Source organism: Porites lutea, chromosome 3, assembly GCF_958299795.1.
Source record: "Porites lutea chromosome 3, jaPorLute2.1, whole genome shotgun sequence".
Classification (NCBI taxonomy): Eukaryota; Metazoa; Cnidaria; class Anthozoa; order Scleractinia; family Poritidae; genus Porites; species Porites lutea.
This window is the reverse complement of record NC_133203.1, coordinates 4,194,975-4,222,503: the sequence shown is the minus strand read 5'-3', so window position 1 is coordinate 4,222,503 and position 27,529 is coordinate 4,194,975. Positions and strand designations below refer to the sequence as shown.

The 27,529-nt window shown below is 41.6% G+C and overlaps 2 protein-coding genes across 2 annotated transcripts in view; one reads left to right on the top strand and one right to left on the bottom strand.

Moving 5' to 3' along the window:
• Nucleotides 1-26,765, bottom strand: part of LOC140930233 (histone acetyltransferase KAT2A-like) — a 34,633-nt gene extending 7,868 nt beyond the window's left edge. Inside the window, exons 1-14 of the mRNA XM_073379903.1 lie at nucleotides 26,554-26,765; nucleotides 22,213-22,575; nucleotides 21,333-21,514; nucleotides 20,562-20,753; nucleotides 18,805-18,960; nucleotides 8,851-8,921; nucleotides 7,211-7,285; nucleotides 6,108-6,181; nucleotides 5,100-5,311; nucleotides 4,027-4,153; nucleotides 3,034-3,144; nucleotides 2,520-2,600; nucleotides 1,670-1,732; nucleotides 622-736 (exon numbers count right to left, since the gene is read on the bottom strand). Of these exons, the coding sequence (XP_073236004.1) occupies nucleotides 622-736; nucleotides 1,670-1,732; nucleotides 2,520-2,600; nucleotides 3,034-3,144; nucleotides 4,027-4,153; nucleotides 5,100-5,311; nucleotides 6,108-6,181; nucleotides 7,211-7,285; nucleotides 8,851-8,921; nucleotides 18,805-18,960; nucleotides 20,562-20,753; nucleotides 21,333-21,514; nucleotides 22,213-22,575; nucleotides 26,554-26,760 (2,029 nt within the window). The 5' untranslated portion in view covers nucleotides 26,761-26,765. The remainder of the gene's footprint in view (nucleotides 1-621; nucleotides 737-1,669; nucleotides 1,733-2,519; nucleotides 2,601-3,033; nucleotides 3,145-4,026; nucleotides 4,154-5,099; nucleotides 5,312-6,107; nucleotides 6,182-7,210; nucleotides 7,286-8,850; nucleotides 8,922-18,804; nucleotides 18,961-20,561; nucleotides 20,754-21,332; nucleotides 21,515-22,212; nucleotides 22,576-26,553) is intronic.
• Nucleotides 26,766-26,842: 77 nt separating this feature from the next.
• Nucleotides 26,843-27,527, top strand: LOC140929288 (low molecular weight phosphotyrosine protein phosphatase-like). Its single transcript, XM_073379092.1, has one exon. The coding sequence runs from the start codon at nucleotides 26,854-26,856 to the stop codon at nucleotides 27,328-27,330; it is 477 nt and encodes a 158-aa protein (XP_073235193.1). The 5' UTR covers nucleotides 26,843-26,853; the 3' UTR covers nucleotides 27,331-27,527.
• Nucleotides 27,528-27,529: the final 2 nt, after the last annotated feature.

Sequence of the window (27,529 nt, the reverse complement as noted above, 5' to 3'; positions counted from 1 at the left end):
ACATTATGATTAATCCCTTTTGAAAGGCTGGGAGATGTAAGGAATGTTATCTGCTTTTCGTTGTGTGTACGCCTTGCGTGCCAGTATCTACATTGAATTATCGGACAGGCAGCACACCGATGAAACACGTGAATGCTTTGCTTGAAAGTGGATTAAAATTTGAGCGTTTCATCGAATTTAAGCCTGAGGTTATCTACAGCCACTAAAAAGTCTTCTATCTCTAACAGCAGAGTAGAAGTGAAAACAACTTTTATACGACAATCTGGCTGAGCTAGTAGTTAGTTACGGATCGGGGGGGGGGGGGGGTACGGGGGTCCAGAGGACCTAACTCCTCCTCCCCCCGGTCAGCGAAGCCATTAGATACAACATTCATCTGGCCTCTTAACCATAGACTTAAGTAACATTACCATGTGAACAGTAAAGACGGGTGGAAGTTGGACCGCCGGACCGCTGCTGCCTTTTATTTGACGTGTTCCGGAGAGTTTCGGGGTGTTCTGGGTTCCAGGTTTTAAGACTCGTCGTCTTAGGGACATTGAAAGTTCCCTTAGTTGCCGTAAGTCGGGTATTTTGGGAGCTTCAATTAATGGGGATGTCTTTAGCTTCAGGATCGACGACACTTACGTATTCCTGGAATGCTCTCAATAGGGATATGTCGGACCCCTTCTTGGAAACACTTGAGTCCAGGATAGACTTTTCGAATTTCAGTCTGTCTCCTCTCCATTAGTTTCTTGACGATCTGCAAGAAAAGATTAGTGACAACTCTTTTAGAAAACTGCACAAAGTGTCTTTACAGTGCCAGATACTATAGCACTCCATTTGGGGGAGTCGCGAGAAGTCACGCGTGTGCCGCACGCGAAAGGAGAAGTGAGTCTCGAGGTTCGCTTTGCTCGCCACTAGAAATGGAGAGCTCGCTCGCAGGCGGCAACAGATACCACCACAATGAGCCCAAGAGCCTTATGGCTGCCTAGAGAGCGTTTTCACCCACTTGTCCAGCAGTTATACAAATTTTTGCGACAAAAGAAAGCGTTTTCATAGCAAAAGAGTTCAACTCCCACAAGACTGGACACCAACATGGCCGCCAGCCATTTCATTATTTTGGGACACAACATAGCGGACGTGACACGTCATGTCTTGTGAAAAGGCTCTATAAGCTTCAGCCCCGTGCAAACGGACGCAACATTGTTGGATGTTACTTGTTGCGTCCGTTTGCACACCCTGTTGCATGTTGTTGCGCAAAGTTTGAAACCGGTTAATCTTTTGAGCCAACAACTCTCAACATTTCTTTTGTTCCGTGATCGCCGAAGCGTAGCGCAGCTGTTCCAGCTCTTCACACATGGTCTCCACAGTCTTAAAGGCTGTATTCTTCCTACGATGCACAGCAGATTCCAACATTGACGGGAGTTGTTGCACCTGTTTGCACTACACTACCCACACGAACGCAACAACTCCCAACAATGTTGACCCAACAATGTTGAGAGTTTTTGTGTCCGTTTGCACGTAGCTTTACAAATTGCTGATAAAGCTTAGAGATAGCTATCAAGGGTTCGAGCTTCCTGTGATATTGCTAGGGAGAAGACATAACGGCGACAGCGCTGGACAAGCGCGAGAAATCGCAAAAGATCTAGTCACCTCTTATTGGTTGAAAAAGTGTCACGTGGCGTAAACCTACCTCTTTCTGCTTTCGGATGATGGTGGAGAATTCTGTGTACTGAATTCTTGCATTAATGGCACACTGTCAAAAGAAAGCCAAGAAAAACACATGGAGTACAAGCCCCTGTTGTTCCAACCGTTAGATAGCGCTATCCACCTCGTAAATCAATATCCAGTTAATAAGAATTAGGGACACCAATTGCGTTATCCAATGGATAGAGATTTATCCAGTGGATAGTGTTATTTACCCTTTGAAAAACTGGAGCCAGTTGTGAAATTTACAATTTTACAGTCTATGGCGAGAGAGCTTTTGACCTCTGGCAAATAATACTGATTTATGTGCTGAATGATTATGAATCAAAATCAGTTAGTGATAAAAAAAACCCTAACGATGGAGAGTTTACACGACGGCTTTTTCTTGACAAGTAAATGATATTACTTTTCACATCTTCATGGGTAGCAAAAGTGTAACCCTTGGAGAAGTCAGGAAGGCTGTGAAAACTTGTCTCTTAATTCTCCCGAATGCCCAGTCATATTCTACTTTGACAACTTTGTTAAAACATGAACAGCGCTTTCTATTTCTTAAAAAATTCCAGCCAATAGACCACTTCCGAGTTCCCCCGGGCCTCTGTTTCAAAACGAGGGCAGGTGCTCAGCCTTCGATATGGAAATCATTTTTCATTCTCATGCAAATAAAACTCATTTTCACAAGAAAGGTTGTGCACCTAGCCTCATTTTGAAAGTGAGGGTTTTTGGAACTCAGAAGTGGCCTATTAAAGGTACAACTCCGAGAAACTTTGAACAACAAAGGAAATGTTGACAACGTGTCGAGGAAAAGAAAAATGTTAGAAAAAACATGATAGACTTACATGCATCAAAGTGGCACCCTCATAATCCTTTATGTATCCAATGTAGGACGATTTGGGTATTCTGATGTCCTTACTGAATCCCTTTTGAACAATAGATAAAAAACAGTTTGAACATTTTGCCCAAAGTTCATGACGTGTAACAATGAAACTGTTTCCCGCCAAACCTCTCTGAATATGCACCACTGTAAAAAAATCTATGACGTCAAAGGATAAATGCACTGTCGGCGCGAATGTCAACTGCTAGGTCATTTTGAGAATAGATCTACTAACATCTCTGTTTGTGCTTTAATAGAGAGCTCAAGCAGCTACGACGGCGACGGGAACGAGAAAGCAAAACAACAACTCTGCACTTGCGTCACATTTTCTGGTGAGCGAGTTGTACCAAGCGCGAAGAAGATTGAAACAGCCCAAATTCACTTTTGTAAGTGACGTTATAGCTAAGGTCGTCGTCGTTGTTGTTCGTGCCTTTACTTTACCGCAAGTTATTTATTAAGTATTGAATCAGTTGAGTTACCTGTTTTTTGAAGTATCCAATCGCGTATTCATCAGCATATGTCAAAAAGTTCAAAACCGAATGCTTGACGTGGTAATCCTTAAGGTGATTCATGAGATGTGTGCCATACCCCTTCAACGACAAAGCAAAAAACGCTAAGGTCAACAAGTAAGTTCTCGTAAGTGTTTCCCGGGGCTCCTTACGAGTTTCAATATACTCTCAAACAAACTGTTGGAAGAATTTGGACTAATGTAGCCTGTCACAGGCTTTAAGAAAGTAGGAATGACGCGTAAGTAAATGGAATAGGCTAATGACAATGCTGATAATTATGATTATAATAATAATACGTAATAATAATGATAATGATAATGATGATGATGATGATGACGACGACGACGATAGTGGTAATGGTGGTGATAATGTCAATGGTGGTTATAGTTATTGTTACAATTATAAATTATTGGTATTATACTACTACATGAGAAATTTCTGCAATTTAATTGGCCTAGAGCAGAAGTATTCCAGCTTAATTTGAAATACCTACATGTGAAAATTACAAACCTTGTGCGGGTAGTAGTATAAACAAATAATAGCATGATTTGTACGTGATATTTGGCATAAATACCACTTGTGATATTTCAAAATTGTTTCAAATTTCGCTCGCCTAACGGCTCGTGAAATTACGTATAACAATTTCGAAATATCACTTGTGGTATTAATGCCAAAAATCACTACAAATCATGCTATTACCTATACTAATCATAAAAAAAATGATGATGATAATGATGATGATGACAACGATGATGGATGAAGCAGAAGTCGATGATGATAAAACAGTAATGCTAAATGCCAATTGATGGTGGTGGTGGCGGTCCTGATGATGATAAATTTTTATCTTTTTTATCTCCTGAGAAATTTGCCCGTAAAATTTCTATTTACTGACAGGAGCAATACTACTGACAGTTACAAGCCGTATGAATGGCTAACTGACTTTACACACGGGAAGGGTAATACCTTGACTTGCTCATTTGAAGTGACGGCACAAAACACGATTTCTGTGAAGTTTTGCGAGGGGAACATGCGGAAACAGATTCCACCAATCGGCTTGTTGTCCTTAACCAAAGCTAGAGTCTTGTGTTTTCTGGAAAAGAATACAACTTACAATCAACAACAGTGCATCTCACATAGAACCTGCACCAACTCTAGCAGGGAGCGTAAGTTATGTGACACCATTTCGATTTTGTTGGATCTTTTACTTTACTGAGAGTGTTTGTAGTTATGTCCGTGCATGTCAGTAGAAACTAAGATCTTTAAACGTCAACTGGGATTCCACAAACCACAGGTTCGATTCGCAAGTGTGTGAAGTAAAGAACTTCTTGGTGCCTATAACATGGCATACTTTTCAAGTTTTACTGGGTAAAACCTTAAACTAGGAAAGCCTTAGCGTTAAAAAGAAACTGATAATGAATTTTTTCAGCCGAGGACGAAAGGGAAAGGAGGTTTGTGAGGGGAATTTGACGTAAATGAAGGCTAAAATAAAGCAAAATCTCCTCCTCCTCTTCCTTTCTATGAATGATTTTTTTGGGCTGAAGACTTCCCATCAATATAAGCCCGCATCAGGACTCAGGAGCCCGTAACGCAGAGGAAACAATTGTCATACTAGGCTTATGTTACGGCGTTTTCACAGAGTGGTTTTTTTTTAGATATATTTGAGAGCATTGTTGGCCGACTCTGCTCCGTCTATAGCCGCATTCAAAGTATCGTTAACATCATTAAAAGGTCTAAAATATAACTCTTTAGAGCTGCAGTTTTTGTTGACCGGTTTGTGGAACGTCAAATTTTAAATTCGCGCCAAAACCGTTCTAAAAATAACCTAGTCGTGAAAATGTGACGCGAGTTGAGCACATAGAAGTTGCTTGTTCCGAGTTATGGGTTCTTGCAATGCGATAGAAGCGCACGTGACGCGCGGGAAGAGATGAAAAGGGGCCGGGATGGGGGACCCACCCCGCCCCCCGTTTTTTTCCGCGTTGCTTAAAGGAAGCGGGCACGACTGCTACGCAGGTTACACCTGTATATTTCATACTTACGGGTCAAAGACAAGCCTCGAGATGTACTCTTTCGGCATTCTTGGCAGCTGATATGAGAACACGTTTTGCAATCCTACCAACCAAAGTAGTGTTTGTTTTGAAGGCTGTCTGCTGAATGAATTGCCCACCACATGGAATTCAATCACGCCTCTTCTTTCTTCACAGCGAGCAGCCTCATCTCTGGCGCTGTGGGTCCCAGGGTACAGTCCACCCTGAAACAGTTAAAACAACAGTTCCAGTTAAACTGAGCTTTTATCCCGTGGGATAAGGCAGTTTACATGGGGAAATTAAAGACCTTGGCTTTAGATCCGAGAACGAGGACCACCACGAGGATGAGATTTAACTCAATGTTTTTTTCGCGTATTCTAAAAAATAAACACTCCAGAAAGCAACATTGTACTTTTTTTTATCACCAGAAAAGTTGGCACGGTCATTTTTATTGAAGGATGTTACATTGTACGCCCTCTCCCGATTGGAAAATGACATGAAACTTGTGACATTCGATAACTTGTTTCTGCCACCACGACATTGTCGTTAAAACCTGTAGTTGAATAACGAGAGCTACGACGTTTTCTCAGACTGCTTTGCGTCCCACGATAAAACAACCATGCAATCAGAAGAGTGGCTACGAAATGTCCCGCCAAAAAGACTCACAGCATGCGTCGAGTAGCGCGGGAAATAAAAATGACTGTGACCGCATTAACGTCAGTATGTAAAACACTAATATCCTCGTCCTTTAGCCTCCAAAGATGGACAAAAATCCTTCAATAGGCCATTTGGCAAGAAGGCGTAATTTAACTACTACGACCAGAATCCTTTTCGTTTCTCCTTTCATAGTTAAATTTTGTAATTCCAGTGAGAGGGCCCCAATTTGCACAAAAAGCATAACCCTGAAAAAGTCTGATCGTAGCAGTAAAATGATGTCATCGTGCAAATGGTCTATTGCAGCATACAAATGGATAAGAGCTTTTAAAAACAACCACAAAATACTTGAAATTTGTAACAAACCTCCGGGCCTAACATGGCGGAAGGGTCAGATATAGTTCCTACGATCTGAGTCAAAACCTCAAGTGGTACATCTCCTGCAAAAAGCAAATAGAAGACATTGTAATCTGTGACTGTTGATGCAGTTGTTATCACTTTTAGGGTGATGATAAGTCTTAATGAAAAAAAACTGGATGGTAGGCGTGGGGTCAGGAACTCTACATAATGGAACTAAACACAGGGCTCGTACAGATATTTGGATCCAAAATTCAAGACTTTTCCCAGACTTTTTCCAAAGCAATAATTTCATTTTCCAGACTCACGGTTATCAAATACATGTAGGTGAAAAAACGCAGGAACAAAGCTTTTTTCATGATGCGCTGCAAACGTACTGGCAAGATTGAATAAGACTTGACGAAACGAAAAAAATTTCACATATAAAGCACTTGTTGTAGCTTTAAAAAAAACTCAACACTTTTTACCACTTTTCAAGACTTTATCTCTATTTTCCAAACTTTTTCCAGATCTGGAAAATTGCTGGGCAAATTTCAAGACTTTTTCAAGAATTCCAGACTACGATCTCTGTTAAGTTAGGGAAGGATGATAGCCGAGCGGTAAGTGAGGCACCGAATTCAATTCCCGTCCTAACCGGTAGTTCTTGGTAGTCCCCTGTTCAAATCCTCAGCTTGGCTTGAAAAATTGCCATTTTCATTCATTCATTCATTCATAGTTTATTTGGTAAAGCAGGTTAAGTTAAAAGTCTACTAAAGACCTGCAACGAAGTTGCCTCCCGCGAGTTGGGATCCTTAACCCTTGATTTTCCTTAGGTTTCCGCTTTAAAATCCCTAAAAATCCATTCAAACAAAATTTGAAACAAGTCATTACAAATTTTCGTTTTCCAACAACTCCTGTCACTCTCAACATCCGGGAACTTTTATGCAAAACTGGTAATCAAGAGCAATACGCGCGAACATAACTTCCGGTACGACTTACACTCTTTACGTACCGAGAAACCCTATCATGTTTATATTGGATTAGAAGTTTCATTGAAGAGGATAACTACGTATTTATTTATTGACTTATTTATTTATTCATTTATTTCATATATTTATTTATTTATCAGTTACCTGCCAGCTTTTGTCGCTTTGCATCAGTACCAAGAGATCCATCATTCTCTGCACTCCTTTTCTCGCCAGAAATTTCTGTTAAAAAATAGCATTTTTTTACTCCAAGTATGTTTATTAAGCGCGTGCAAAGATGGCGGATATCGGAATAACGTCTATTGGGCCTTAGCCCAAGCATCAGTCCTTCCTTAGATGTTAGGGGAGAGGAGGGGAGAATTGCTTACATTCTCTCCCCTTTTCGCTTACCTCTTCTCCCTTTGCCCCACAAACGTTAAATGCTCAGACTAGCTGGGGAGTCTTCACTCAAATTAACTATCACTTCCAACACTTGCCTCGTCACTGTACAGCGTTTTCCCAGGCCTTCTCGTTCAATGCCCGTCAAGCGTGATTACGTCAGACGAGCAAATTTCACCACCAAGCCTCGTTTGTAAGCAAAATTCTTCGAATCTGCACTATTTGTGCGTGGTTTTTCTTTTAGCTTGCGAGCAAGCTCTCCAGGGCGGGCGGGAAAAACAAGGAGAGCTTGCAACTACGTCTCTGGAATTTGAATTCCACCTCCAATTCCCCTGTGGCTCTTCGTCGACTGACCTGTCGGATTTCCGCCAATCACCGCGAAGCCGAAACAAGCGCGAATGAAAACAAACATTGAAAAACACGTACCAAGAGTAATGACATCATTACTAATGTCATCTCCGCCTATCAGCGTTTCGCATCAGATATTCAAATTCCAGAGACGAAGTTGCAAGTTCTCCTTCCTTTTCCCGCCCTACCTACAGAGCGCCCCGGAGAGCTTGCTCGCAGGCTAGTATTCTTTTTAATTGTGCTACCTTGGGAATTCATTTATGTAATCAAACTTCGCAACTTTATATTTTAAAAACAAGACTTTGTGGTGAAATTTACTCGTCTAACGTAAACATGCATAAGGGCTATTCACTTTGGTGACGTATCCGAGGCAAATGCTTGGACCACGTGACCCGAAGCGAATTGGGCGCGCGGAATACTGAGCCCTAGGGACTAGGCAATTCCAACACCATTAAAAAGGAAAACCCTGACTAACAGTGCCAAAGCAAAAATTTAATTTTCACCGACAATGTCAGCTTCATTAAGCTTATATCTTAGTAGAGGGTCTTAAAGGGTATTCCCGGGATCTGAAAAGAACAAAATACAGTGCAGGATTCGGGAAACGTTAACGTGATACGGGATTTGCCGCTGGGGAAATGATCATGAAAAAGGGGCGGGAATGTAGGATGAGGACCCACATTTCCAGATCCTATCAGTAGTCAGCGACGGCGACGGCTACGAAAACGTCACTTAAAAAGTGAACTTGCGCTGCCTCAAACTATATCGCGCTTATTACATCTCGTTTAATTCGTCAAATACTGGAGTTGAGTTCTAAAGGACTATATCAAAGTTCAGGTAACAAAAAAAGGACAGTTCCCGTCCTCGACAAATCGTGAAATTAGGCATTTCACGTCGTACTCGCGCAGTGACGGCAAACAAATGTATAAAAAAACGTGATACACCTGCAAAGTTGTCGTTTTGCAAATCTAAACCTATTGCTTTTTGCCGTTCTCGTTGCCGTCGCCGTCGCCGTCGCCGTCGCCGTCGCCGTCGCCATCGTTGTTGCTTACGCTCCCTAATACCTTCTGAAGGAGAAGTGGAAGTTGACAATTGAAGATCCGAGGATGACGACAGGCTAGAACCAACTGCTGAGCTAGTGGGAGGGAATAAAAAATTTAAAACAACAATATGTCTAACACAACAGAACCATTTATCCTAAATAAGACACAAACTATCCTGTATAAACGGGACATAAAAGGGCTTTTACATGGAGGTGGGAGACCCCATATAGGTGAGGTAACATGTGGGGGGTCGCCCTACCTATCAGGTAAACGTGATCAAGTTATAATAAGAGATTACACAGACAGGGGGGTTACCTCACCTGGTTACGTGGGTTACCTCACTTCCTCATAAAAAGGCCCTCAGGCCCAACTTTGCTAAGACGCGTCTTATCGAAGAAAAGATGTTAAGAGCTGTTTAGGTTAGACAAGTAAATTCAGCAAAATTTCAAACGAGATGTTTCGTATGTACGGGATAGTTTGCGTCTTATTTAAGACGCGTCCTTATTTTTCCTACTCCAAATGGCCCTTTTGTAGAGATGGAAGCGTATACGTTTCTTTCTAGGCCCGATTTCCATTATATAAACTTAACAAACTGTTAAGTGAGTGACAACAGTGACACCAGTGACAACGGTGACAACGGTGACAGCAGTCACAACAGTGAAAACAGTGAAAACAACGGTGACAACAGTGACAACAGTGAAAGCGGTAACAACAGTGACAACGGTGAAAACGGCAACAACGGTGACAACGGTGACAACGGTGACTGTTAAGTGAGTGACACCAGTGACAACGGTGACAACGGTGACAGCAGTCACAACAGTGAAAACAGTGAAAACAACGGTGACAACAGTGACAACAGTGAAAGCGGTAACAACAGTGACAACGGTGAAAACGGCAACAACGGTGACAACGGTGACAACGGTGACTGTTAAGTGAGTAACACCAGTGACAACGGTGACAACGGTGACAGCAGTCACAACAGTGAAAACAGTGAAAACAGTGACAACAGTGACAATGGTGAACACAGTGACAACGGTCACCATTGTCACCGTTGTCACCGTTGTCAACATTCACACTGTTGCCACTGTTGACACCATTGTCACCGTTGTCACTGTTGTTACTGTTGTCACTGTTGTCACCATTGTCACTGTTGTCATTGTTGTCACCGTTGTCACTCTTGTCACTGTTGTCACCGTTGTCACTCTTGTCACTGTTGTAACCGTTGTCAGTGTTGTCACTGTTATCACCATTGTAATCATTGTCACTGTGGTCACCATTGTCACTTTTGTCACCGTTGTCACTGTTCTCACCGTTGTCACTGTTGTCACTGTTGTCACCGTTGTCACTGTTGTCACTGTTAACACCGTTGTCATCGTTATCACCGTTGTCACTGTTGTCACCGTTGTCACTTTTGTCACCGTTTTCACTGTTGTCACTGTTGTCACCGTTCTCACCGTTGTCACTGTTCTCACTGTTGTCACTGATGTCACTGTTGTCACCGTTGTCACTGTTCTCACTTTTGTCACCATTGTCACCGTTGTCACTGTTGTCACTGTTGTCACCGTCGTCACCATTGTCACCGTTGTCACTGTTGTCACCGTTGTCACTTTTCTTACCGTTGTCACTGTTGTCACTGTTGTGTCTGTTGTCACTGTTGTCACTGTTGTCACCGTTGTCACTGTTATCACTGTTGTCACCGTTGTCACTGATGTCACTGTTGTCACCGTTGTCACTGTTGTCACTGTTGACACCATTGTCACCGTTGTCACTGTTGTCACCGTGGTCACTATTGTCACAGTTGTATCTGTTGTCACCGTTGTCACCGTTGTCACTGTTAACACCATTGTCACTGTTGTCACCGTTGTCACTGTTGTCACCGTATCACCGTTGTCACCATTGTCACTGTTGTCACCGTTGTCACCGTTGTCACTGTTGTCACCGTTGTCACCGTTGTCACTGTTGTCACCGTTGTCACCGTTGTCACTGTTGTCACTGTTGTCACCGTTGTCAGTGTTGTCACCATTGTCACCGTTGTCACTGCTGTCACCGTTGCCACCGCTGTCACTGTTGTCACCGTTGTCACTGTTGTCACTGTTGTCACTGTTATCACCGTTGTCACCGTTGTCACTGTTGTCACCGTTCTCACTGTTGGCACCGTTCTCACTTTTGTCACCGTTGTCACTGTTGTCACTGTTGTGTCTGTTGTCACTGTTGTCACTGTTGTCACCGTTGTCACTGTTAACACTGTTCTCACCATTATCAATGTTCTCACTGTTGTCACTGCTGTCACCGTTGTCACTGTTGTCACTGTTGTCACCGTTGTCACCATTGTCACCGTTGTCACTGTTGTCACTGTTGTCACCGTTGTCACTGTTGTCACCATTGTCACTGTTGTCACTCTTGTCACAGTTGTCACTGTTTTCACTTTTCTAATCGTCGTCACTGTTGTCACCTTTGTCACCGTTGTCACTGTTGTCACTGTTGCCATTGTTGTCACTGTTGTCACCATTGTCACTGTTGTCACCATTGTTATCTTGTCATTGTTGTCACTGTTGTCACTGTTGTCACTGTTATCACCGTTGTCACTGTTGTCACTGTTGTCACCGTTGTCACTGTTGTCACAGTTGTCACCGTTGTCACCATTGTCACTGTTGTCACTCTTGTCACTCTTGTCATTGTTGTCACTGTTGTCACCGTTGTCACCGTTGTCAGTATTGTCACTGTTGCCACTGTTGTCACTGTTGTCACTATTTTCACCGTTGTCACTGTTGTCACCGTTGTCACCGTTGTCACTGTTGTCACCGTTGTCACTGTTATCACTGTTGTCACTGTTGTCACTGTTGTCACTTTTGTCACCGTTGTCACCGTTGTCACTGTTGTCACTGTTGTCACGGTCGTCACCATTGTCACTGTTGTCACCGTTGTCACCGTTGTCACTGTTGTCACTGTTGTCACTGTTGCGACCGTTGCCACTGTTGTCACTGTTGTGTCTGTTGTCACTGTTGTCACTGTTGTCACCGTTGACACCGTTGTCACTGTTATCACTGTTGTCACCATTGTCACTGATGTCACTGTTGTCACCGTTGTCACTGTTGTCACTGTTCACACCATTGTCAACGTTGTCACTGTTGTCACTGTTGTCACCGTAGTCACTGTTGTCACTGTTGTCACAGTTGTATCTGTTCACACCATTGTCACCGTTGTCACCGTTGTCACCGTTGTCACTGTTAACACCATTGTCACTGTTGTCACCGTTGTCACTCTTGTCACCGTATCACTGTTGTCACCGTTGTCACTGTTGTCACTGTTGTCACCGTTGTCACTGTTGTCACTGTTGTCACCATTGTCACCGTTGTGACTGCTGTCACTGTTGTCACCGTTGTCACTGTTGTCACTGTTGTCACAATTGTCACCGTTGTCACTGCTGTCACTGTTGTCACCGCTGTCACTGTTGTCACCGCTGTCACTGTTGTCACCATTGTCACTGTTGTCACTGTTTTCACTATTGTCACCGTTGTCACTGCTGTCACCGTTCTCACTGTTGTCACCGTTGTCACTTTTGTCACCGTTCTCACTGTTGTCACTGTTGTGTCTCTTGTCACTGTTGTCACCGTTGTCACTGTTAACACTGTTCTCACCATTGTCAATGTTGCCACTGTTGTCACTGCTGTCACCGTTGTCACTGTTGTCACCGTTGTCACTGTTGTCACCATTGTCACCGTTGTCACTGTTGTCACTGTTGTCACTGTTGTCACCGTTGTCACTGTTGTCACCATTGTCAATGTTGTCACTGTTGTCACAGTTGTCACTATTTTCACTTTTCTCACCGTCGTCACTGTTGTCACCATTGTCACCATTGTCACCATTGTTATCTGGTCATTGTTGTCACTGTTGTCACTGTTGTCACTGTTGTCAGTGTTGTCACTGTTATCACCGTTGTCACTGTTGTCACTGTTGTCACCGTTGTCACTGTTGTCACAGTTGTCACCGTTGTCACCATTCTCACTGTTGTCACTCTTGTCACTCTTGTCATTGTTGTCACTGTTGTCACCGTTGTCACCGTTGTCAGTGTTGTCACTGTTGCCACCGTTGTCACTGTTGTCACTATTTTCACCGTTGTCACTGTTGTCACCGTTGTCACCGTTGTCACTGTTGTCACCGTTGTCACTGTTATCACTGTTGTCACAATTGTCACTGTTGTCACTGATGTCACCATTGTCACTGTTGCCAGAGTTGTCACCGTTGTCACTGTTTTCACTGTTGTCACCGTTGTCACTGTTGTCACTGTTGTCAGCGTTGTCAGAGTTCTCACTGTTGCACTGTTGTCACAGTTGTCACAATTGTCGCCGTTGTCACCATTAATCTTAAAAGACTGAGAAGTGAGTGACAACAGTGACACCAGTGACAACGGTGACAACGGTGACAGCAGTCACAACAGTGAAAACAGTGACAACAGTGACAACGGTGACAACAGTGACAACAGTGACAACAGTGACAAAACACACAACAGTCAGAACAGTGACAACGGAGACAATGGTGACAAAAATGACAACGGTGACAACAGTAACAACGGTGAACACAGTGCCAACGGTGACAAAGGTGACAGCAGTCACAACAGTGAAAACAGTGAAAACAGTGACAACAGTGACAACAGTGACAACGGTCACAACGGTGACAACAGTGACAACAGTGACAATGGTGACAACAGTGACAACAGTGACAATGGTGACAACGTTGTCAAAAGTGACAACCGTAACAACGGTGACAACAGTAACAACAGTGACAACAGTGACATTAGTGACAACAGTGACAATGGTGACAACAGTGACAACGGTGACAACAGTGATAACGGTGACAACAGTGACAACGGTGACAATGGTGACAATGGTGACAACAGGGACAACGGTGACAACGGTAACAACGGTGACAACAGTGACAACAGTGACATCGGTGAAAACAATGACAACAGACACAACAGTGACAACAGTGACAACGGGGAGAACAGTGACAACGGTGACATCAGTGACAACGGTGAATATGGTGACAACAGTGACAATGGTGACAACGGTGTCAAAAGTGACAACCGTAACAGTGGTGACAACAGTAACAACAGTGACAACAGTGACATTAGTGACAACAGTGACAATGGTGACAACGATGACAAAATTGACAACGGTGACAACAGTGACAACGGTGACAACAGTGATAACGGTGACAACAGTGACAACGGTGAGAATGGTGACAACAGGGACAACGGTGACAAAGGTGACAACAGTAACAACAGTGACATCGGTGAAAACAGTGACAAGAGACACAACAGTGACAACAGTGACAACGGGGAGAACAGTGACAATGGTGACAACACTGACAACGGTGACAACGGTGACAACAGTGACAACAGTGACAACAATAACAACGGTGACAACAGTGACAAAAGTGACAACAGTGACAACAGTGACAATGGTGACAAGAGTGACAACGGTGACAAAAGTGACAACGGTGACAACGGTGACAACAGTGACAACAGTGAAACCAATAAAAACGGTGATAATGGTGACAAAAGTGACAACAGTGACAACGGTGACAACAATGACAACAGTGACAACAGTGACAATGCTGACAAGAGTGACAACAGTGACAACGGTGACAATGGTGAAAACAGTGACAACAGTGAAAACGGTGACAAAGGCAACAACGGTGACAACAGTGACAACGGTGACAACGGTGACAAAAGGGACAACGGTGACAACAGTGACAACAGTGACAACGGTGACAACAGTGACACAATGACAACGGTGACACAGTGACAACGGTGATGACATTGCAACAGTGACAACGGTGACAATGGTGACAACAGTAACAACGAAGACAACAGTGACAACGGTGACAATGCTGACATCAGTGATAACGGTGACAACAGTGACAACAGTGACAATGGAGACAACGGTGACAACAGTGACAACGGTGAGAACAGTGACAACGGTGACAACAGTGACAACGGTGAAAGCAGTGACAACATTGCAAAGAGTGACAACAGTGACAACAGTGACAACAGTGACACCGGTTGTTACCGTTGAGAACAGCGCCAACATTGCACCAGTAACAACAGTGACAACGGTGACAATGGTGACAACAGTAACAACGAAGACAACAGTGACAACGGTGACAATGCTGACATCAGTGACAACGGTGACAACAGTGACAACAGTGACAATGGAGACAACGGTGACAACAGTGACAACGGTGAGAACAGTGACAACGGTGAGAACAGTGACAACGGTGAAAGCAGTGACAACATTGCAAAGAGTGACAACAGTGACAACAGTGACAACAGTGACAACAGTGACACCGGTTGTTACCGTTGAGAACAGCGCCAACATTGCACCAGTAACAACAGTGACAACGGTGACAACAGTGACAACGGTGACAACGGTGACAACAGTGACAACGGTGACAACAGTGACAACAGTGACAACAGTGACAACGGTGACAAAAGTGACAATAGTGACAACGGTGACAACAGTGATAATGATCACAACAGTGACAAGAGTGACAACGGTGACAAAGTGACAACAGTGACAACGGTGACAACAGTGACAACAGTGGCAACAGTGACAATGGTGACAACAGTGACAACAGTGACAACAGTGACAATGGTGACAATGGTGACAACGGTGATAACGGTGACAACGGTGACAACAGTGACAATGGTGCCAACGGTGACAACGGTGACAACAGTGACAACAGTGACATTAGTGACAACAGTGACAGCTGTGACAACAGTGAGAATGGTGACAACGGGGACAACAGTGACAACGGTGACAAAAGGTGACAACAGCTACAACGGTGATAACGGTGACAACGGTGATAACGGTGACAACTGTGACAATGTTGACAACAGTGACAACAGTGACAACGGTGACGAGGGTAACAACGGTGACAACACTGACAACAGTCACAACGGTGACAACAGTGACAACGGTGACGACGGTGACAATGGGCAGAACAGTTACAACAGCGACAACAGTGACAACGGTGACAATAGTGACAACAGTGACAACAGTGACAACGGTGACAACTGTAATAACAGTGACATTAGTGACAACAGTGACAATGGTGACAACAGTGACAACGGTGACAACGGTGACAACGGTGACAATGGTGACAACAGTGACAACAGCGACAACAGTGACAACGGTGACAACGGTGACAACAGTGACAACGGTTACAATGGTGACAATGGTGACACAGTCACAACGGTGACATCGGTAACAACGGTGACAACACTGACAACAGTGAGAACGGTGACAACAGTGACAACAGTGACAACTGTGACAACCGTGACAAAAGTGACAATAGTGACAACGGTGAGAACAGTGATAATGGTGACAACAGTGACAAGAGTGACAACGGTGACAAAGTGACAACAGTGACAACAGGGACAACGGTGACAACAGTGGCAACAGTGACAATGGTGATAACAGTGACAACAGTGACAACGGTGACAATGGTGACAACAGTGACAATGGTAACAACAGTGACAACGGTGACAATGGTGACAACGGTGTCAAAAGGTGACAACAGCTACAACGGTGACAAAAGGTGACAACAGTGACAACAGTGACAACGGTGACAACATTGAAATAGTGACAACAGTGACCATGGTGTCAACAGTGACAACAGTGACAACGGTGACAACCGTGACAACACTGACAACGGTGACAACACTGACAACAGTGACAACAGTGACAACAGTGACAACGGTGACAGTGGCGACAATAGTGACAATGGTGACAACATTGCAACACTGACAACAGTGACAACGGTGTCAACATGAACAACAGTGATAACAGTGACAACGGTTAGAACAGTGACAACAGTGACAACAGCGACAACAGTGACAATGGTGACAATGGTGACAACGGTGACAACAGTGACAATGGTGACAACTATGACAATAGTGACAACGGTGACAACGGTGACAACAGTGACAATAGTGACAACAGTGACAAGAGCGACAACTGCAACAACAGTGACAACAGTTAGAACAGTGATGACAGCGACAACAGCAACAACAGCAACGACAGTGACAAAAGTGACAACAGCGACAACCGTGACAACAGAGACAACGGTGACAGTGGTGACAACAGTGGCAATGGTGACGACATTGCAACAGTTACAACAGTCACAACGGTGACAATAGTGATAACAGTGAGAATGGTGACAATGGTGACAACAGTGACAACAGTGACAACAGTGACAATGGTGATAACCGTGACAACGATGACAACAATGACAACGGTGACAATGGTGACAATGGTAACAACCGTGACAACCGTGACAACGGTTACAACAGTGACAACAGTGACAACGGTGACAACGGTAGCAGTGACAACCGTGAGAACAGTGACAACAGTGACAATGGTGACAACGATGACAAGGGTGACAATCGTGACTACAGTGACAACAGTGACAGCTGTGACAACTGTGACAACAGTGACAATTGTGACAACCATGACAACAGTGACAATGGTGACAACAGTGATAATAGTGAGAACAGTGACAAGAGCGACAACTGCAACAACAGTGACAACAGTGAGAACAGTGACGATAGTGACAACTTGGATAACAGCGACAACAGCGACAACAGCGACAACAGCGACAACAGCGACAACAGCAACAACAGCAACAACAGTGACAAAAGTGACAACAGCGACAACCAGGACAACACTGACAACAGCGACAACAGCGACAAGAGTGACAACAGTGGCAACAGTGACAATAGGGTCGACAGTGACAACAGCGACAACTGTGACAACAGCGATAAGAAGGACAAGAAGGACGAGAGTGTTAATAGCGAGAACAGAGACGACAGAGTTAACAGTGAGAACAGGGACAACAGGAACAACAGGTGGAACAGTGACAACAGCAACAACAGCGCAACAATGACAACAGCAGGAACAGTGACAACTCGGACAACAGTCACAACACGTGGAGCAGTGACAACAGTGACAACAGTAACAGCAGGTGGAACAGGTGGAACAGTAACAACAGTGACAACCAGGGCAATGGGGAGGACTGGAACAAGCATAGCGACTGGTCAACTGGGAGAAACAGGACAACCAGGACAACCAGCAGAACTAGGAAGACTGGGACAACCAGTACAACTGGGGCAGCAGGGACAAACAGGTCAAAAAGGATTCATTTGGAAGGTTAATATCATTCTTTGGTGTAATAAATTAATTTCAATTGGGGTGTGGAAATGGGTACATATATGTTGTAGTTAATTTTTTATCTCAGGTAATTTTTATTTGTCTTTTGTTGCAACTTCTTTAGCATACATTACCATACCCAAAAGTAATACACAAACAAAAACTACCTGAGATAAAAAATTAACTACAACATAAATAATTTATTATGAGCTCAATATACGCATTCCCATTAACTTTGTCTCATCTCATCATCATCTCATCACTATCACATTGCCATAATACATAAAAAATTAATTAAAATTAATTATTAATCAAAGTAAATCTACCTAGTTGTGTAGCTTGGCGGCCGTTGTGCCACAAAGTAAATCCACCAAGACGTGAAGCTCGGCGGCACCATTTCATCATGACTTGAGATATTAATAATCAATACTCACGCTAAAGTTTAGGTGGTTAACAAGCAGTGTATCATGAGTAATGTAAAAAAGGCATATAAATATCTATTGAATTTTAATATTGAGACATAGATGTTATAGGTCAAATTTGATTTCAGGTTAATTTTGATTTAACAAAGGTCGATTCTCAATTTCCTTTGTTTCCTAGTCCAGACTCATGAATAATTAGGGCTGGGAGACAAAAGAAATTAAGAGTCAACCTAGGTTAAAAAAATTTAACCTGAAATCCAATTTGACCTGTAACAGAGACACAAGCATTTTCTTGAACCCTGGCCTAAAGAAGTAGGTTGAAATCTCCTTCACTGTCTTACCTTGCAGTAGCCACAAGGGAATCCCCTCTATCTGATAATGGTGTTAAAGGCGTTATTCTTGAAGCGCCCAGGGATAATGACTGTGGAACTGTAAAGTCATCATCCCAGATAGGAGAGTTATCACCATAAACCTCTTCCTCTAACATTGAGAGAAATCTGAAAGGATATATGACAGAAATGAGAAATCTCAACAAAGTTTAAAATATAGGCCAATGTTTACTGATTTCATGGTTTACATTTTTGCTCATTGGCATATGAGTTAACCCAAAAAAGGCATCACCGTATGCAGAAATTAAATTCAAAAGTTGAGAGAGTTGGTTAATGTGAGCAATTTCTGCAATTTTCAGCTCTTTACAAGCAATAACAAAGGTGGCAAAAACATTACTGAGCCCATACAAACTATTTGGTATACGGTATCAGGCTCAAATTTTCACAGATAACCTAAAATTGGTGTGCTCTTTTAATATTCAGAGAGTTTATTATGTATGAGAGCAATGCTGCTATCACAATCACTAGCTGTCCTCTCCTCAGAAGAGACCCCGTGTCAACCAGGGGCGGGGGCAAGAGATTTACCCCTGCTACTTTTGTATGAAAAGAGAAGAAAAATAGACCTAAAAGAAATCCCTAGCTGTTTGATTCCTTGACTACTTGTTGTATTTACACGGCAACTTGAAATCTTGGTGACAGCCCAGGCCCTACAGGTAGTTGTTCCAAAGGTGGATAGCGTTATCCACCTTATAAATTTCTATCCAGTGGATAGCAAAATTGGTTTCCCTAATGTTTATCCACCAGAAAGTGATTTATCCAGCGGATAACGCTATCCATCTTTTTGAACAACTGGTGCCTGGTCAGCAATGATGCTACGATTTGCAAAACTTCTGTCCATACTCAACCTTGGGCACCCTTTTACATTAAAAAATACTGAAAATCTGGATATGGTGTAGAAAATTCGCACAAATTCTAAATTTCTCTTTGCAAAATCCTAAGAAATATATAACACAAGGCATAATGATCTGCTTAAGAGATTTTATTTGTACAGGTAATAGCATGATTAGTAGTGATATTTCGCATAAATACCACAAGTGATATTTCGAAATTGTTATACATAATTTAACGAGCCATTAGGCGAGAGAAATTTGAAACAATTTTGAAATATCACAGGTGGTATTTATGCCAAATATCACGTACAAATCGTGCTATCATTTGTTTATACTACTACCTGCACAAGGTTTGTAATTTTCACATGTAGGTATTTCAAATTAAGCTGAAATACTACTGCTCTAAGCCAATCAAATTGCAAAAATTTCTCATGTAGTAGTATAACAATGGCTATACTACTACATGAGAAATTACTGCAATTTGATTGGCTTAGAGCAGTGGTATTTCAGTTTAATTTGAAATACCTACATGTGAAAATTACAAACCTTTTGTGGGTAGTAGTATAAACAAATAATAGCATGATTTGTACGTGATATTTGGCATAAATACCACTCGCGATATTTCAAAATTGTCTCAAATTTCACTCGCCTAACGGCTCGTGAAATTACGTATAACAATTTTAAAATATCACTAGTGGTATTTATACCAAATATCACTACAAATCGTGCTATTACCTATACTAACATCATAGTATTTTGTCCATAGAATTAAATGATAAACTATCCTACCACAATGTTGTCTTACAGGAATAAAAGAGTTTATGTTGTCAAATGAGTGTTTCAATCCAGGAGTACAGTGATCCAGCTATCACATCATACCTCGGAAAATGAGTTAAAACAATAGTCCTTTTGTCTGGTGGCATTTTGTCTTTCTCTGCTCTGAACTTTTCCAAGAGTTGTCTCCTCATAACAGAGAACACTGATCTTAAAAGCACTCTTCCAAACACAGCTGTGGGATCATGTCTCTTTAAACTGTCACAAAATACTGGCACCTGACAATAGCATAACCATCTGAAAAAAAGGAATGCTGCGTTTAACCCTTTAGGTCCCAATGGTTACCAACATCAATATTCATACCTTGTCAAGAGATTAGGTTATGAAAATTTATGAAATGATCATTAAAGAGAAAATGCTTTGATCTGCCATCAAATTCTCTCAACTAATTTTTAAAGGAAATATATGGAGATCAGTTTGGAGAATTTGTATGTGGATATTGGGGCTTAAAGGTTTAATGTCTCTAAAACACTTGAATAAGTTCTAAAACAAACAAATTTTAAAAGAACAAATAGTAATCCAGTTTTCAAGTTAACCCCTATGGCTTTCTTGTCTAAAAACATGTACATTTTGTAACTCATGCTTACAAAAAACTGCACTGTTGAGTCTTTACTCTGAGATACAGTAATGATAACACAACATGTTCCTCTAAGCAATGCATAGGCAGGTAAATACAAAAAGTGCAACAAAATCCTAACCCTGGATTAGTGCTAATCAGCCTTCAAAGGAACCAGGCTCTAGGGATTATTGCCACTGTCAAAAGTCTCAAAAATTGTGGTCACTTTTGAATAATGCAGGCTAGTAATGTCTACTGACCTTGTGTAGTTCTGTTTGTAGGCGGCAAGATCCTCTCCTTGGCTGTGAAGTTTCTTTTGCGTTGGCGTCTCTAACTTCCAGTGATTCAGACAATGCAGGAACATTTTAGCCAAGTCATGCATTATCTGCCATTCTCGTTGTGGAAGGTGACCAAATTTGTAAAGGACAAAGTTTAGGACTGCCTAAGAGATTAAAAAATACAATTATAATCTCATTTATATTCATTCCATTTGTCTTTTTGTCTTAGATTTAAAATCCTTTTTACCTTGAACAAATCTGGAAGATGTTTGCTGATGTCAATATGCATATACTGTTATTATATTTTACTGTTATTGACTGTTATTGACAGGAGGACGGTATAAAACCCTCCTCGATTGAAAGAATTCTTTATATCAGACTTAGCCTCATCCAATCATACTAATATTAACTTGTACTGACATTTAACAGTAATATGCCTTTGGTTAGGTTTTCACTGATGGCTGTAATAATACCTGGCTGCAAGACTAATTGCTTGATATTGGTAAGTGTCAAACTAAGGTAAAGACATTACTTAATACCTAAAATATACACGGTACCAACAATAATTATGTGGCTTTAAAACACAACATCCCCTATTCTAAAGTGCTGTATTGGTAGAATGAAAGCACCATAGACTACGAGCAGTCTCTCTTTTAGTCCGTGAGACACGCAAATGGCCACGCTCGTGACTGAAGGCACGAGACGGGAGCTGCCGCACATATGCACTGGTCTCACTAAATCTGAAGAGAAAGAGAGACTGCTCGCAGTCGAAAAGCAGCATTGCTTTACGTGCTGTTAATAAAATACAATCATGTTACAACTGGATAAATTTAATGTGTGAGCCATTGTGGGTACCACTTACTTTTCCAATACTTGGCTTCTCAAAAGGCGGTGTCCCAAGGGGACCCTCCACTGTAACTGTTGCCATCTGCAAAATTCCTTTTCTCAAAAGTCTAAACAAGTAAAAGTAAACTTGCTTGGTGTCAGCATCTTCCTCCTTGTGCACGCACATAAATAAGTTCTCTACATCGATTACCATGCACAACAGTCTATTAAGTTCATCTTCTGGAATGTCATGTAAGTGTGAGATGTGGGCACCAAGGGTGTGGCTGCAACTGCGGCATGGGTCTGTCAAGTTAGCAAGGGGCTGAGAGAGGTCCACTCTACTGGGTGTTGGTGGGGGATTGGGATTCTTCCATCCATTACATTTGCAAGACTCCTCAGCCTGAAAGAAAAGAAAGTGACTATATGTAACTTACATACAGACTGCAAAACAGTCAGTCTTTTTCTCAAAATATTTTTTTTCAGATGGAAAGCACCAGTATAGCATCAGAGTCTCACACACACAAATCCTGCAAGCCTCACACTCACTCATGGCATGTGAGCGAGAGAAAAAAAACAGCCTCACTGCAGACCTTTTGTTTGACTGTTTGTATGTACACATAGTTGACTACCCAAAAATATGGTTTGTTTTGCAGTCCATGACCAACTGTGAATGAAATGGGATTTGAATGCAGATGTCAAGACTTGTAATGTGTTCGTGAAGAATCATTCTGCAACAATAATGCATTATTTGCATGATGAAAGCTAAGAACTGTAAGCGGTACTATTATTTTTTCTATTTTTCACACACAAAATTGTCACTTTTCTTTAATTTTCAGCATTGGCACGTTTTTAAAGAATGAATGTTATTTTGCAAGTTACAAAAATGTACAGCCTCCTCCCCTCCATGGTTTTGTCAGCTTTTGGCTTGAACTACAGTTGGTGACAATTTATCAACATTACAGGAAAGAGCACCATAAAAGCAATGAAGTAATGTTAAATATAAGAGTGATGTGTTGAAAACTAACAAAGATGTGGCTTTTCAAAGTTACAAAATTTCACGTACTTTTGTATAGCGGAATGGGGGAGAGGTAAACATTTGGGAAAAGATCTCATGGACATACCCACTACAAGTACCCAGTTATGTAGAATCGAGGTTATTTGCGAACATAATTATTACAGTGGAACCTTGTTTTAACAAACCTCTATAAATCAAAGTCCTGGGTATAACGAACAATATTCCTATCCCCAGTTATAGCAAAATATATGGAAAAAAAAACCTCAATATAACAAACTCTTCTTTTAGCGAACATATTTTGTCAGTCCCTTGCAGGGCTGTCATAAAGGGCCGGGGGACGGGATTTGCCCCAACTACTATGAATGTGGCCCCTGGCTACTTTCAATGGAAAATAGAAGAAAAATAGAACCAAAAGAAATCCTTAGCTGTTTGATTCCCCACCTAGTTGTTATATTTACCTGGTAACTTGAAATCTTAGTGACAACCTTGCCCTTGGTCCTTCATTATACCGAGGTTTCACTTTCATTCACAAGCATCCACCTTCATCCATCTTCAATCAATGTCATTCATCTTCATCCATTTTCATTCACCTTCATCCATCTATCCACCTTCATTCATTAAATCATCCACTTTTATCCACCCTCATTCACTTTCATCTACTTCCATCATCCACCTTATTGTGTGGTTCCAGAAAATATCCATCCCCCCCACCCCCCATGGAAGATCATTGGAAATTGCGAGGGGGTGGGGGGGTTCAAAGGCAGTAATTTCCAAGGGGTAGGGGGGTTCATGGGAAACTTCTTTTCCAAAGGGTGATGAGCCTACGATCAATCTGAAGCACAAAAACATACTTACATACATTGTTTTGAAACAAAAGTCAAGACTCCTGGCCATTGAGATGAGGTTAACATCATATGCTTTAATCAAAAAACCTAAAAATGGCCTTTTACCAACTTTTTCACCTGATTTTACATGAAATAGACAGATTTGGTTGTTTTATGCTGAAAAGTGGATTTTTTTCGAAAAGCTTGGTACTTTGCTTAACCCATTCACTCCTGGAGATTTTGCCGAAAAACGCGTTTTGAAGCTAGTCGAGTGGTTTTCTGGTCACTATCGTGCTATAAAGAGCTAAAACTTACCACAAACCGGTTTACAGGTCGTACACTTTGTGGCCTTCTGATCCAGATGCAAAATATCAGCTTGCGAAGTTCGGGCATGCGCAGAAAGCAAAATTTCGAGATAGTTTTTGGGTTTAAAAGTGACACAGCAGTCTTGACTTTTACTTTTCGCTTTCTCTCCTCCCTTCTTTTTTCGCTTTTCTTGCCTCATTTTTTTTTTCTCTTGCTGGGCATTTAGTAGGCTTCATTTTGGTGGGAAGAGTTCTTAGGAAAGCTTTTAGGATCTTAGGATTAGGTGAAAGGAAAAGTAGGTGGGTAATGGAACAAGATTTTCATGGAGATTTTCAGGTCAATGTCACGTGGTTTTTTGCTTCTTTCTCCCGTGTCCTTGACTGAATTGTGCTCATTCTGGTATGGTTTGAAAGATCTCTTCACTCTACACAAGTTAGCGAAGAAAGTTGTCCTTGACCGTTAAACCTGATGACATCACAAAGGGTAGAAAGGACCTGGATGCGCACGGGCGGTTACGGGCGGTTCAGGGACGAATGGGTTAATGTTTCTGTTTTCTTTGAGTTAGCTAGCACTACAATCTCTAGAAGAATGATGTGTTTTTTAAATAAAGTTGAAGCAATCTAAAATAGTGGACATAACTGGAGTCTTGTCCCCAGACTTCCAGCTTTGTCTCATTTTCGTCCGACCAACATTTTAGTGCTTTCACCTCCATTCACTGAGTATCATTTTTCGCTACCTTCACTTGCAGGAAACGCATTTTTGATAGGTTTCATGTTTTATCAGTGTTTATAATGGGGGTAGTAACTCATCATCATTGTCATCATTATCAACTTTATTTATACACGAAATCTTATCACAATAAAACTGGTCTTCCCAGGAATCGTGTCTAACTATCTACGATCTATAACATATAATATTCTACAACTCACAAAAATGCAACAAGATGAGAGTTCTTTCATTCCCATTTCTTGCTCGACCTTCAGAAGGCCTGGCTACCTTGCTAGTAAAATTACTTCTGTTATACCACTACATGAGAAATTTCTGCAATTTGATTGGCTAAGAGCAGTGGTATTTCAGCTTAATTTGAAATACCTACTTGTGAAAATTACAAACCTTTTGAGGGTAGTGGTATAAACAAATAACAGCATGATTTGTACGTGATATTTGGCATAAATACCACTCGGGATATTTCAAAATTGTCTCAAATTTCACTCGCCTAACGGCTCGTGAAATAACGTATAACAATTCGAAACATCACTCGTGGTATTTATGTCAAATGTCACTACAAATCAAGCTATTACCTATACTAATCATCACAATGTTCACAAAATGCAAAACCAATCGCATTAATTTGGCATGTGATAGCAAAGTTTTCGGTCCTGAAATAAGAATCAACCTGAAGAAACTGACAAAATGTGTAGACAAATAAACAGCCAGAAAGGAACCTTGTAAGTTTCGTTTTTTTTTTTTTTGTTTGCAAAGTTGTTTCAGCAAGTGAAACTTAAGTAGTTCTCCTCATAACATTCATGTCCGAGTTAGCACAAAAACGTAGAACAACCGATGTTTTAAACTTTGCAACCCAAATGTTAAAGCTTATAAGCTTACATAAAAACAGCACAGACATAATTTGCAAACTTGATGGCGAAGAAGGTAAAAGTTTAGGTGAATAATAAGCTTAAGTAAAGTTTACACTTCCATTACACTGTTGTGATAAAATTCTACCGTGTTTTCGTAACTGAGTTTGTATTCACTTCTTTTTTTAAAGTACTAAAACCACTTTGTATTTCAGAGGGTGATAAGAAGTCCCTGTTTAAAAATTCTGGAAATTCCTGGGGAGAGGGGAGGTCATCAAAGACCCCCCTGGAATGGAAAATCCTGGGGGGTGGGGGGTGTAAATCAAAGAGTCTTCCGTGGGAGAGTTCTGGATATTTTTTGGAACCACACATTCACTATCATTCTGAAAAACTTTGCAGGTTTTGTGGTGGCATCTTACCTTCACACATTTCATGCCTAACACCTTCAAAATTGACAATAAAAAGCTAAAAAATATCATCGAAGGGGAATGTGACCCCACAGGAAACAATGAGAACCGTGGCATAATAAGATTTCAGCATTTAAAGAAACCTAAATACCATCAGCCATGAAAAAAAGTTCGTTACAAGAAAATAAAAGATTTTTCCATCATTCCACTCCAGTGAGCATACACAATGAAATGAGGTCAAGTAACTTTTACCTTGCAAGATGAATAGACGCCCAGCTTTTCAAGCTTTTTTCTAACAGGATATGTCTTGATTTGAGCTTTCCTTTGTGCGATTCTTTGTAAATTGACGGGACGACTAAGCTCTGATGGTGTTATTTGCGGTGTTCCTGGCCGTTTCGTATTGTCTGAACCATTTGATGAAGAGGATAACTCACTGAACCCTACACCCTGACCCGCCATCTTGAATTTTATTAAAATTTATCCTGGTCAGCGGTTAATTTAACATCACTTAAAGTCGCATGTATGCCGATGTATGCCTTTTTCTCAATCAAAATGGCGGATAGCAAAGATCGAAAAATCCTGTTCGTTTGCCTCGGAAATATATGTCGTTCACCTTCCGCCGAAGCAATCCTCAAACATCTTCTCGAAAAAAGAGGGAACAGCGCTGATTGGGAAATCGATAGCGCCGGAATACTTGATCTCCATCGCGGACTTCGATCGGACAGTCGTGGCTTAAAAGTGTTGAAGAAACATGGAATTGCGAATCCACACCGAGCCAGACAGGTACACGAAGATGATTTCCGCCACTTCGATGTTATAATGGCTTTTGATGATAGCAATGTGGAGGATCTGAAGGAATTTAGGCCTACTGATGGAACTGCGAGAGCTAAAGTGAAGCTGTTTGGAACGTACGATCCTAAAGGACAACGAACAATTGAGGATCCTTATTACGGAGATAGTTCGGACTTTGAAGAAATGTTTGATCATATATACAGATGCTGTGAGGAATTTCTTAGACAGTCAAGATAACTAAACACATTTTAGGCATCCTGTTATTTCTCGGTAACTTAAAATTCTTAGAAGTACAAGTTCAAATCCTTCAATGTACCCAAGTCAATCAAGTGTGGAATTTAACTGATTAACGAAGCTTTTAAATAGCCTATAAACCTATGTATCTAGCTTTGTATTAAACAGCAAGGAAAAATTGAAATTGAAAAATAAAGCTTGT

Coding starts and splice junctions, on each gene's coding strand:
- LOC140929288 (XM_073379092.1), top strand. CDS start 26,854: ATGGCGGATAGCAAAGATCGAAAAATCCTGTTCGTTTGCCTCGGAAAT.